The sequence below is a fragment of the Mustela nivalis genome (genome assembly GCF_964662115.1).
Source record: "Mustela nivalis genome assembly, chromosome: 10".
NCBI lineage: Eukaryota > Metazoa > Chordata > Mammalia > Carnivora > Mustelidae > Mustela > Mustela nivalis.
In genome coordinates, this window is record NC_139029.1 from 94,597,866 (window position 1) to 94,611,182 (window position 13,317).

Genomic DNA, 13,317 nt, shown 5'->3' on the forward strand with positions numbered 1-13,317 from the left:
TTTCCCCACAGAGTTAGATGTCCCATTCACCTCTAAGCTCTCAAAGGCAACTTAAACTTAACACTGTATTATTCTGCATATATATCTATGACTGTGACGTACCTGAGAATAGGATGTATATCAAGACAGTGCCTGATATATAGTAGATGTTCAATAAGTGCTTTGAAATGAATTAATGACTAAATTATGGAACATGAATTTGGAGAAACCATAATTTTCAAATCTAGGTTGGTAGGAACATTGAAAATGGCCTATAATATAACTTTTAGTTAAAAAAATTTTTTAGTAAAAAAATTAATATTACAAAATTAGATTCACATTCTGACCACCAAATATATAAAATTATGTCTGCATGGGGCAATTATATATTACCTATATTTATCCATGTTTATATAATTATGCATGGTATAACATCTCCCCTGTCAGATGGTTTTCTCTGAGTATATTTTATTTATTTTAAGTCAATAAAATGTGAAAATAGAAAAAACAAGTTGATTTATTAAGGAGGTAGTATTTTTTCTTTTGTTTTTGTTGAAATGTTGTTTATACAACACCCATTCATGATTTAAAAAAAAAAAGAAACTTCAGCAAACTTAGAGAAAAATTTCTTCAATTGGATTAAAAAATCTACAAAATACCCACAGCTAACATCATAATTTAATGTGAGAAAATGGACAATTCACCCCTTAAAATTGGGAACAAGGCAAAGATCATCATTCCTGATCAACACTGTAATAGAATTCCTAGTTGATGTAATAAGACAAGAAAAAGAATAGTGGCTATATCAGACTGCATTTCCACCAACAATGCAAGGGAGTTCCCCTTTCTCCACATCCTCAACGATACCTGTTATTCCTTGTGTTGTTGATTTGGGCCATCACACCTGTTGTGTGTGAGCTGATACCTTATTGTAGTTTTGATCTTTATTTCCCTGATGATTAGTGATTCTGAGCATCTTTTCATGTGTCTTTTGGCCATGTGTAGGTCTTCTTTGGAAAAATGTCTATTCGTGTCTTCAGCCCACTTTTTAATTGGATTATTTGTTTTTTGGGTATTGAGTTTGATATGTTCTTTATAGGTTTGGGATACTAAACCTTATCAGAGATACCATTTGCAAATATCTTCTCCCATTTTATGGGCTGCCTTTTTAGTTTTGTTGACTGTTTCCTTTGCTGTGCAGAAGCTTTTTATTTTGATGAAGTCCCAGTAGTTTATTTTTACTTTTGTTTCCCTTACCTTAAGAAACATATCTAGAAAGAAATTGCTATGGCCTGTGTCAAAGAGGTTGCTGCCTGTGTTCTTTTCTAGGATTTTTATGGTTTCATGTCTCACATTTAGGTCTTTCATCCATTTTGAATTTATTTTTATGTGTAAGGTAAGAAAGTGGTCCAGTTTCATTCTTTTACGTGTTGCTGTCTAATTTTCCCAACACCATTTCTTGAAGAGACTTTTTTTACATTGGATATCCTTTCCTGCTTTGTCAAAGATTAATTGCCCATATAGTTGTGGGTCCCTTTCTGGGTTTTCTATTCTATGCTTTTGTTTTATGTGTCTATTTGTGTGCCAGTACCATACTGTCGTGATCACTACAGCTTTGTAATATAACTTGGAGTGTGGAAATGTGATGCCTACTGCTTTGCTTTTCATTTTCAAGGTTGCTTTGGCTATTTGGGGAAAATAGTATGGAGGTTTCTCAAACAGTTAAAAATAGAACTTGGGAGAAATTGGAGGGGGAGACAAACCATGAGAGACTATGGACTCTGAGAAACAAACTGAGGATTTTGGAGGGAAGGGGATTGGGGGGTTGGGTGAGCCCGGTGGTAGGTATTAAGGAGGGCATGTATTGCATGGAGCACTGGGTGTGGTGCATAAACAATGAATTATGGATCACTGAAAAAAAATTAAATTAAAAAAAAAATAGTACTACCCAATGACCCAGCAATTGCACTACAAGGTATTTACCCAAAGAATACAAAAATACTAATGCAAAGTTTAGTACAAAGAGTAGAACCATGCTTTCTAGAGCAGGTCTGTTCGGTTCACAGAGCTAAATGCATTGCAGATCTTACCCCTGTGGCAAAGCTCATATATTTATATTCTTTTTGTTGTCACTAACACAGCAAAGTGTCTTGGGCCAGCAAAACCATCAAGGGACACCTGGGTGGCTCAATCAGTTAAGCATCTGCCTTCAGCTCAGGTTGTGATCGCAGGGTCCTCGGATTGAGTCCTGCCTCAGGCTCCCTGTTCTGTGGGGAGCCTGCTTCTCCCTCTGACTCTCTTTCCCTCTCTCGGTCCCTTGTGAATAAATAAATAAAATCTTTTATTTTATTTTATTTATTTGACAGAGAGAGATCACAAGTAGGCAGAGAGGCAGGCAGAGAGAGAGGAGGAAGCAGGCTCCTTGCCGAGCAGAGAGCCCGATGCGGGACTCGATCCCAAGACCCGGATATCATGACCTGAGCTAAAGGCAGAGGCCCAAGCCACTGAGTCACCCAGGTGCCCCAATAAGTAAAATCTTAAAAAAAAAAAAAATCAAGCTCTTCCAAACATCTTATTGGATCCCAGGTAGGGTTTACCACTGTGTCAACCCATTGCTTTTTTTTTTTTTAATTTTTTAAAATACTTCATTTATTTATTTGACAGAGAGACAGAGAGAGAGAGAGAGAGAGAGAGAGAGCGCTGTAAAGAGAGAGCACACAAGCAGGGCGAGTGGAGGGAGAGGAAAAAGCAGGCTTCCCACTGAGCAGAGAGCCAGATGCGGAGCTGATCCCCTGACCCTAGGACTCGGGACCAATGACCTGAGCTGAAGGCAGCCACTTAAAGACTGAGCCACCCAGGCACACCAACCCACTGCTTTTTATAAAAGAGAGTGGAAACAGAGCAATGTTGGGTCAGTGAGTGGGAAAAGAAGCTGCTGCACCAGGGTTTTTAATTTTCCTACCATCAATTAATACATTTCCCTCTACAAATATACCTTGATTGTATTTCCTGCCTAAGCACATGACTCACGTATGAACAGGAAGTTCATACAAGCAAAGAGAACAGAAGTACTGTTGCTCTTCTGTTCTTTTGACAGATTCAGAATTCCATGCAACAGAAGCTCACTTAGGACTGTTCTCAACCTTGTCTGCAACATTGGAATAATCTGGGAAACTCTAAAAAAAACACTAATCCCTGGTCCCTACTCCTAAAGACCCTGTTTTAATTACTCCTTGTCTAATATGGAGACAAGGTTGAGATCTGCTGGGAAGAGGTGGTGTGTGGCCCCAGAAAGCCCAGGGCACAAGAGTTTATCCCATCAACACATTCTTAGCTAAACTGCAAAATGCTTGAGGACAGTCACAGGAGTTTATCTATTTCCACATCATCTAACAAAGTCCGAAGTCTGATATAGTTACTGATTTTTTTTTTTTTCCCAAAGATACCATGTCGTCATTTAACACCTGGGAAGCTAGGGCTAAAAACTATAGGGCAAAGGTCTCCACACCAGCTGCACATTAGAAATAAGTAGTGGAGAGTTTTATTGGCATCATAGGCCAATAAAACCACAACTTCTCGATGGTCTGACATCATTATTTGTTAAAGTCTCCCAGGTGATTCTTTAAAGTACAGCCAGTGCTGAGAACCACTGCTTTCTACCTTCTAAGTGTTTATGCATTCATTCATTTGTCTATTCATTCATTCATTTGGAGGGGAGAGAGTTGATAAATTTAAGAATTTTTAAAAGCCTATTCGTCTAAAGGTATTTATTACTCAATTTATATTTTATTTTGTTTTAATTTTATATTATATTGCATCCACTTGTTATCTTTTTTATATTACTGATTTATATTATGTATACTCTTTTTTTTTAAGATTTTATTTTTAAGTAATCTCTACACCCGACGTGGGGCTCAAACTTAAAACCCTGAGATCAAGAGTCACATGCTCACCGGTGATTTATATGCACATTAAAGTTTGAGAAGCACTGCTTTGGTATGCTTTAAGGATTTTAAAAATTCAGATGGACTAAAGAATCTTAAAAAAACATTTCCAGCATTAACTGTTTATTAAATCCTCAGCATTCATAAGGAATTTATCATTTTAAAGCTATTTCATTCATAAAGTAATATTAAAGAATGAAAAATCACAATGATATGTTTCACATTAGCACCTAGTTTCCACCATCAGTCTGATCTATTGTTAAGAGAAGACTAAGAATTGACTGAAATTCATGTCTTGAAAACTTATAATTATTACTAGAAAGTATTCAGCAATAATAAGAAGGAGGCAAGTGGAGAGTAAATCATATACTCCTGCTTGGCAGGTGGAACAGAAAAAGAGGAAGGAAGATAGGAAAATGCAAGTGATGGTATCTGAGAAAAGAATTATGGATGTATACTGAGTCTCTAGGACCTGTCACAAGAAAAGGAAAAGGGCAGCCCTGAGTCCTGTCTTATTGGACACCTGGCAGCAATGGTGGACTTCCAGAGTGCTTGGAACGATGCTATGTATGAAACCCCCAGTGAATTACAGAAGAGTTAGGGAAGTGGGGAAGAGCAGGACTCCAAATAACAAACCAACCAGGGGGTGGTAGAGAAGTAGGTCTCAGAGGAAATTCTTGAGGAAAACAGCATCGACATGTAAAACATATTTAATCCACAATTAATGGATGTTTATAATACCTCAGGATCCACAATTGTGTAACTGTGGAATGTACATGAGAATGAAGGTCTCTTGTTTCCATAAGTGTTTTAAGCAGCTCCTCAAGACATTATGCTTTTCAAGGATTTATTTATAAAAACATATATATTTGGCACCTACCATGTGCCAGACATCACACTTGGCTCTGGAAATATAATGGTGTGGGTGTGCACATGTGTATGTATGTATATATATGTGTGTAAAATATATTATATACGGTATATAATATAATGGACACAGATGTAGTTAAGAAAATATAATGGACAAGATGTAGTTAAGAGTTAAGACAAAATACAACTTCTTTAGTTTCAAGGAAGCAGTTCATATGGTGTTGAAATTTTGCCAAGTGGATACTCAGAAAAAAAATCTCGGGTTAAGTTTTTAACAGAGAACAAGTTTAAACCACTTTGCAGGTAAAAGCCAGAAACCTGATAAGCAGGTAGAATGGGGACCTGAACTTATTTCACTGCCTGATTAGTTATTGACAAGCCTTTCTAGAATGCTTACCAAAGATACCAGGAGCATGACCCCACTCCAGGCCTACTGAATAGTAAAAACAATGGCATGTAGCACTATTGTACACCTGGCATAGTTATTAGTGATTGACATTATTATCCATTCACTTAATCCCCATAATACTCTATGCAATGGGTGCTACTATTAGCTCCTTCTCAAAGGTAAGAAAACAGGTACACTGAGGCCTAAGGTCACACTTCTAGGAGGACAGACCTAGGATTTGAACCCAGGCTATGCACTTAACTTTTATACTATTTTGTGGCGGGATTTCAAAAGCATAATTTTCTATTAATTACAAACACTAGTGAACAGCCTTTTCAATTCATGCCTAACACTGAGGCATGCGTGTTATGCCAGGGGATATTTAGTCTAGGTCTAAGGACTGTTGCCAAATAGATTTTGTTGGGGCACCTGGGTGGCTCAGTGGGTTAAGCCTCAGCCTTCAGCTCAGGTCATGATCTCAGGGTCACAGGATGGAGCCCCACATCGGACTCTCTGCTCATCACGGAGCCTGCTTCCCCCCTCTCTCCGCCTGCCTCTCTGCCTACTTGTGATCTCTCTCTCTCTCTCTCTCTCTCTGTCAAATAAATTAATTAATTAAATATTTAAAAAAAAAAGTTTGTTCCCCAAGACAGAACCATGATGCAAAAGGACTACAGTGCTGTTCAACTAAATAATGTTATGAAGTCATTTATGTATGTATGTATATATGTATGTATGTAGAGAAGAGTGGAAGGGGCAGGGGGAGAGGGAGAGAGAATCTCAAGCAGACTCCATGCTCATAGTGGAGCCCAAGTGGGACCAAATCCCATGACGTGAGAACACGACCTGAGCTGAAATCGAGAGTCAGACGCTCAATTGATTGAACCATCCGGGTACCCTTCTATGAAGCCATTTTTAAGTGGCTGATCAACATATTTGTATGAAATATGAAACACATCTGGACACCTTATTTCCATTCACTGGTTTAGAAAGTAAGTTTAAGGGGCGCCTGGGTGGCTCAGTGGGTTAAGCCGCTGCCTTCGGCTCAGGTCATGATCTCAGAGTCCTGGGATCGAGTCTCGCATCGGGCTCTCTGCTCAGCGGAGAGCCTGCTTCCCTCTCTCTCTGGCTGCCTCTCCGTCTACTTGTGATTTCTCTCTGTCAAATTAATAAATAAAATCTTTAAAAAAAAAAAAATAGAAAGTAAGTTTAAAAGCAAACCCAATGAAAGCCTGCCACTTTGAAGATCAGTAAAGGAAGCTGATACTCTTCAGCATATAATTAGCTTAATTATCTTTTAAGTAGATGATAACTAAACTTAGTAACAAGTTACAGGGATGGATGTACATATTAATAACTCAATTTTAAAACTGAATAAAATGGAAGGGCAAGAAATACCAGTTGCAGATGCCCTCTGCCCTCTTCTGAAGACAGGCCTTTGAACTAAATTTGATTTTTTAAGTTAAAGAAAAGTTCAGAGTAAAGAAGGCAGCCAGAATATATATTCTACTTGAGGACTAGGATTACTAGAGAATTATTTAAATTGAACTGGAATTCAGAGAAAGGAAAGAAAGAAAGGAAGGGAGAGGGGGAGAGAGGTATATATAGAGAGAGAAAGAAAGAAAGGAGGGAGGGAGGAAAGAGAAAAAAAGGAAAGAAAAAAGAAGACTATAAGGTCAGAGAGGACTGGAAAGGGGATCCCTGGAAGGAGCTGTAAGCAAGTATTCTAGATCACTTACAACCACTCTTAATTTCCTACTTTATATTTTCTAATGTTTGTTGTCTTGTTACACTCCACCCCTGCCCCAATATTGTTTACCCTCTTTCAGATAGCAGCAAAAGTCATTAAATGAAAATGATCTCCATGCCATTTTCATTTTCATAGACAAAAACCTGATACCTATGTCCTATTTTGCTGCTAGCCTGCAGGGGTGGAGTGGGGAAGAACCTGAATAGCACTTGAGGGATGGCTGCTGAGAAGAGGGCAGCAAGTTGAATTCTAGCAAGTTTAATTACTTAATCATAAAGCCCATCATATTTTGCAATACAACATGAAATGTCTTATTATTGGAGGAAGCCATCAAGAGGACATGACCACCAGTTGACTGGCAAGCTGGACTCAGGCAGTTGGAGCTTCTTACCCTTTCCTCTGGACTTGGGCAAATCTCCACTGGTGAATTCTGCCTCTGGGTAATCAAACCAGTGCTAAGGGGAAACATCAACTGGGAACCAGTTAGCCTGTCATCCCTGTAGAGTGGTAACTGTCAATATAAATTGCCTGGGGGGCATAACAGGAAATAGGATAAGCAACCCGCACTACACTGAGTGGCCAGTAAAAGAGTCACATCACTCATGGTGGATGACAGCACATTACCAAGAACTGAATAAGGTCACCCCTCCCCATCCATGCAGCTGTGCCCAACATTGCCACCATCTTAGATAACTTGGTCAGAGTCCTAGGAACGTACCATGCTGTGCTGGACTTAGCAAATGCCTTTTGTCTGTACACCTCTGACCATTGAGTCACAAGACCAGTTTGCATTTACATGGGAGAGGCAACAATGGGTCCTTTGACTGATTCCCCAAGGTGCCCTTCATAGCCCCACCATATGTCATGGGATGGTAGCCTGAGACCTGTCCTGTTTTCCTCCCCCACATCACTAAAATGGATCCATTACATCGATGATATAATGTTAACATGGGTGGGAGGGGGGCGCCTGTGTGGCTCCATCGTTAAGCATCTGCCTTGGGCTTAGGTCATCATCCCAGGGTCCTGGGATCAAGCCCCACATCGGGCTCCCTGCTCAACAGGAAAACTGCTTCTCCCTCTTCCACTTCCCCTGCTTGTATTCCCTCTCTCACGGTCTCTCTCTCTCTCTCTCTGTGTGTCAAATAAATAATCTTTTTAAAAAAGAATAATGTTGGGCACCTGGGTGGCTCAGTGGGTTAAGCCAGCTCAGGTCATGATCTCAGGGTCCTGGGATCGAGTCCCACATCAGGCTCTCTGCTCGGCAGGGAGCCTGCTTCCTCCTCTTTCTCTCTGCCTGCCTCTCTGCCTACTTGTGATCTCTCTCTGTCAAATAAATAAATAAAATCTTAAAAAAAAAAAAAAAAAAAAAGAATAATGTGAACATGGGAAGATTTGCCTCTGCTGGAGGCCTGGAGGCTTTGCTGGAGCATATGTGAGAAAGAGGATGGGCAGTGAACCCACAAAAAATTCAGGCTCAAGGCTCTGCCATAAAGTTTTTGGGAGCTGTCTGGTCAGATGAGACTTGTGTTTTCCCAGAAGCTGTGATCAATAAGGCGCAAGCCTTCCTAGCCCCTAAAATTGTGAACAAGATGCCTTTGTAAAGATTGGGGACTTTGGAGGACTTTTATTGCCCACGTGGCACAGTGCCCCCATTCCTTATATCACCTGGTAAAGAAAGGGCACTTGTGGGACTGGGAAAGAGAGAGCAAACTGCCTTTGAAAAAGCCAAAATACTTGTAAAGCAGGTTATAGTTCTGGGCATCTCCCAAGCAGGACTACCATTTGAATTAGATGTGTCTGTGATTCTGGAATATATGGGCTAGGCACTAGCAAAAGTAAGAGAAGGAGAGAGTACTCCCAGGATTTTGGTCTCAGCTCTGGAAGAGAGCAAAAACCTATCTACTCCCATAGAGCAATAGCTCCTATCAGTGTTAAAGGACCCCTCCAGGTTAAGCCTGTCCCTACGGAAGAGTGCATTGTGGCAGAACTTCCCTGCCCATCAAGGGTTGGGATGAGAATACATTCCATTGACTCTACTCTGCCATGGCTCAGCCTGCCACTGTGATTCAGTGACATGCCTATTTGCAGCAGAGGAGCACCCTGTCCACCAGCCTACTAGAAATGCAGGTGCCACTAGGACCTGTGGAGGAGGGAGATCCTCCGGATGCCCCTTCCCCTATACCTGTTGTGTCCCTATAGCCCGTAGGGAGGGAGTGGGGAAATTCTAGCTGTGGTCCCGTTTCAAAGGTCATGATGTGTAAGACCAGCCAAAAGTCATGACAGTGTATGGAGGGCCCAGCTCTCCTAGAATCCCCAAGCAGCAGTGTTGGTAGAAAGGAAAAATGGAATATTAATGGAGCAGATGAAATTACTAACAGGTAAACCATTTTTGCCAAGTAGTCTAAAGTACTGTCCCAGACTTTAACACATTTGTGTGATCAACCAGTAACTCCTATTACCGCATATGCCAGACTGGGGATCCCTGCTAAGGAGGCACTGTAAAGGTGTGGAAGTTGCAGAACCCAGCCATTGCCCCAACTCTCACCAACATCAGCATGCTGGGCTGCTGAGAACACCAAACCCTGAGAAAGACATGATCAGTCAGCTAATATATCACCTTTACTAAATCACATAAAAACGTAAGTGAATACCATGAGTGATCCAACCCCAGCTAGGGATCAATGGTTGTGAGCCCGGGGTTCTTGGTGGAAAAACATTGCTTTGGGAATCATTACCTTAATCTGCGTTTTCTTTTGCTTGTGCCTACATTGTTGCTGTGGTATCTGCCTCCCATACAGACAGACACCAAATGGGCCACCTCCATGATAGCGAACCCCCTTGCTGACTGCTCAGGAGACACTGTAGAAGGGGTGGGGTATGACATTGCAAAAGCTGGTCAGGAGAGGTGGCATGTTAGGAGGAGGTCATCAACAGGATGTGACCACATGTTGACCCAGGAGCGAGACCCTTAGAGACATCTTGGAATGTACATTCTGCTTGCCTTACTAGTGATGCAGTGTTGAGACCATATGCATGGTAATGACTGAATCCAGTCAGAGCCTCTATATGAACTTTTAACACATGGCAGGTGTGGAGATGTACTTGTCTTGCTGCTGCCCAGGACAAGCCTCATATGTAAGCTCCCTTGCTTATTTAAACCAGTCACAGGCCAACCTGGAGGGGCCTGCCTCTTTCTTGGGTCTCTCTCTGCCTTCCATGAAGGGGACCAGTTTCAGATTACACCTGGGATGCTCCTGAGGTTGCAAACTAACACTCCTGCTGGGTGCCAGGAGACTTACCTGGAACCTCCAGAGCCCTCCAATGTCATCAGTCCTTTCAAAGCAGACTGGCTCCAAGCCTTCTTCCACGCAGCATTTGATAGAGGAGAGTCCACTCACACCTCCCCCAATCACAGCAATTCTTTTCTTGGTCATGGTCCAGATATCTTTATCAGGCTAAATCAATGTAACCTGTCCAAAAACAAAAAGAAAAAAAAAATGACAAAACACAGAAAGCACACATCAGCTAACACATTTCAGGGAGGAAAGATCTTGGCCTTGGCATCCTCTAAATAAATGCTGCGATAGCAGGTGCTTTAGGAGAAGCGGGATTCTGCGGTCTCCCTGGGCATAGGAAATTGCTAGGATGGGATATGGGAACCCCGCCTCCGCGAGACCCGAAACCGAGAGCCAAGTCGTGGTAGCCTATCTCACTGCCTTTCCTGCAGCACCTGGCGGATCCTTCAGCTGCCAACCAGAGGCTGCTCCGCACTTCTGGCTGTGGTGGAAGAAGTATAAAGCAACAAAGTGCAAATAGCAACAGCCAATGGGGAGGAGCTATTCCTCTCCACCTCCTTTCAGCCCAAGCCCCGCTGCTCAGCGGCACCCTCTCCCTCCTCCCGGCGAGAATAGTACTTTGGCAAAACCTGCTTTGGGCAAGGGGAAAAAAAAAAAATCCTCCAACCTCTGTTTTTGGATTGCAGTTGCCCGGAGGCTCAACTACCGTCTCTAGAGTCGGAGCCGACCCGCGTTTCCCTCCCCCACCCCCCAACCCCATCCACGTTTAACTTCCTGGTATCCGCCTTAAAGTGACAAACTCCTCCTGGTGAAGGGACTCTAGCAACTACCTCAAAGCAAGTCTTGCTCTAAAAGCTTCGGCGGAAAACACTTACCTTTCAGGATGTATTAAAACAGTTCCCCGCGCCCTCATCCCCCTCCCCACCCCACTCCCACCTCGCCGGTTGTTCTCTGGTTCCAGTTAGAGCCTAGAAATTGACTTGAAATACCCCTGTACTAAACTGGCCGCTGGGGTTCAGTGAGAAAAGGATTACGTTTCCTACTTGGAGGAGTTTATAGTTTAGCAGAGAGGACCAAACACAAACATTTCAATAAAGTAGAAGGACTTTTTTTATTATTTCTTTTCAGCGTAACAGTATTCATTGTTTTTGCACCACACCCAGTGCTCCATGCAATCCTTGCCCTCTCTAATACCCACCACCTGGTTCCCCCAATCCCCCCTTCAAAACCCTCAGATTGTTTTTCAGAGTCCATAGTCTCTTCTCGTGGTTCACCTCCCCTTCCAATTTCCCTTAACTCCCTTCTCCTCTCTAACACCCCTTGTCCTCCATGATATTTGTTATGCTCCACAAATAAGTGAAACCATATGATAATGGACTCTCTCTGCTTGACTTATTTCACTCAGCATAACCTCCTCCAGTCCCGTCCATGTTGCTACAAAAGTTGGGTATTCATCCTTTCTGATGGAGGCATAATACTCCATAGTGAAGGACTTTTAAGTGTTTTCTCCCCCGGCGCCAGGGTGGCTCAGCTGATTCTGCGTGGGTGGGGAGATTCAGCCCCGCCTAGGACTGGGTTCAGGGAGTTGGCTTCTCTCCCTCTTCCTCTGCTCCTCGGGGCTTGCTGTCTCCCTCTTTTCTTTCTGTCACATAAATCTCTTTTTAAAGTGCTTCCTCTCACACAGGTTTTAAGTAATTAAAAACACAAAATACCCACTTTTAAAATAGAACTTAGTTATAAAATCCTGCAGATGAGACCAGTGTAGTTGGATATCACACACTGAGTCAGAATCAGGGCCCATCCAACCCACCAGTCTGTTTTGACACGAGTGAGGGGTTTGTGGAGAACTAAGCAGTGGCTTTGTTTGCCTTCTACTTACTTCCTTAGTCAACTTGGCTCAAGATGGTTTGATGTCAGTAATGTAAATCCTCAGTTTGGACTTGCTGGACTCACCCTAAAGTATCCTTCATGGGCCAATAAAGATCATTTCTAAAGGGTTCACCTTGTACCTTCAAAAAATCTGATGGGAATGAACCCATGTATTCTCTCAGCAACCCCATGAGGCAATTACTGTCATCACCCCCATTTTCCCAGTAAGTGGAAAGGCAAGGTGCAAACAAGGCAGTTTAACTTATAAATGAGTTATTCATAAATTGGATAATTTTGAATGCACTAGAGATAACTAGATACAGAAAAACAGGTGAGTACTTTTATAAATTGAATACTAATCTCTCCCTTACTGAATCAATTTCATGATCTCAGAACAATGCAAGAATTACTTCTAAAACAATATTTTATAGACTTTTTAAAAGTCATGATCTGAGCTGAAGACGGTAACTTAGCTGCTGAGCCACCCAGGTGCCCCTGTTTCATGTTGTTTCTAAATTACTTGTAAAATGTTGTTTAAAATGTTTTAAGGGGAGCCTGGGTGGCTCAGTGGGTTAAAGCCTCTGCCTTCAGCTCAGGTCATGATCCCAGGGTCCTGGGATTGAGCCCCGCATGGAGCTCTCTGCTCGGCAGGGAGGCTGCTTCCCTTCCTCTCTCTCTGCCTGCTTCTCTGCCTACTTGTGATCTCTGTCCATCGAATAAATAAATAAAACCTTAAAAAAAATTTAAAAAAAAAATAAAATGTTTTAAAACTTGATTCATATTTTCTCAAGTCTAACTGCTAATTTGCAAGTGAGCCAAATTCTTCATTGGGCTGTAACAATTCTTCACTATATATATATAACAATACATGCAAACTAATATACAGGTTTGACACAATTATTCACTCATGCTATCGGGAAAGAGCAGTAACACAAATGACAGATACAGTAGATAACAGTGAGTAATTCCAACAGCTTTTGGAAGGAGTGCGTGGGTGTGTTTGTGTGTGCATGTGCATACACATGTAATTGTACAGAGGAATTTCTGCAAAGGTCTAACCCAGGAGGAGCTTTTGAACAGTATAGCCTTGCCTCTACTCAGATCTTCTCCCATGTCCTATTCCTTTCTGTGAAGTCTGCATTTTACATTTTATATTCATTCAATAAATATTGCCCTTTGGAGGCCACTTCTTTTCAGACGGCAGCTCTGAAAGATAGAACG

The 13,317-nt window shown here is 41.9% G+C and overlaps 2 protein-coding genes across 5 annotated transcripts in view; one reads left to right on the forward strand and one right to left on the reverse strand.

The window, feature by feature from the left end:
• Positions 1-10,991, reverse strand: part of FMO5 (flavin containing dimethylaniline monoxygenase 5) — a 31,068-nt gene extending 20,077 nt beyond the window's left edge. The window contains exons 1-2 of one of the 2 annotated variants that reach the window (XM_082685114.1): positions 10,895-10,991; positions 10,231-10,401 (exon numbers count right to left, since the gene is read on the reverse strand). In XM_082685114.1, coding sequence (XP_082541240.1) covers positions 10,231-10,365 — 135 coding nt within the window. In that variant the 5' untranslated portion in view covers positions 10,366-10,401; positions 10,895-10,991. Of the gene's footprint in view, positions 1-10,230; positions 10,402-10,661 lie in introns of both variants that reach the window. The other variant, XM_082685113.1, reaches the window with a different exon arrangement.
• Positions 1-13,317, forward strand: part of CHD1L (chromodomain helicase DNA binding protein 1 like) — a 143,615-nt gene that overhangs the window by 44,220 nt on the left and 86,078 nt on the right. The window lies entirely within an intron of this gene.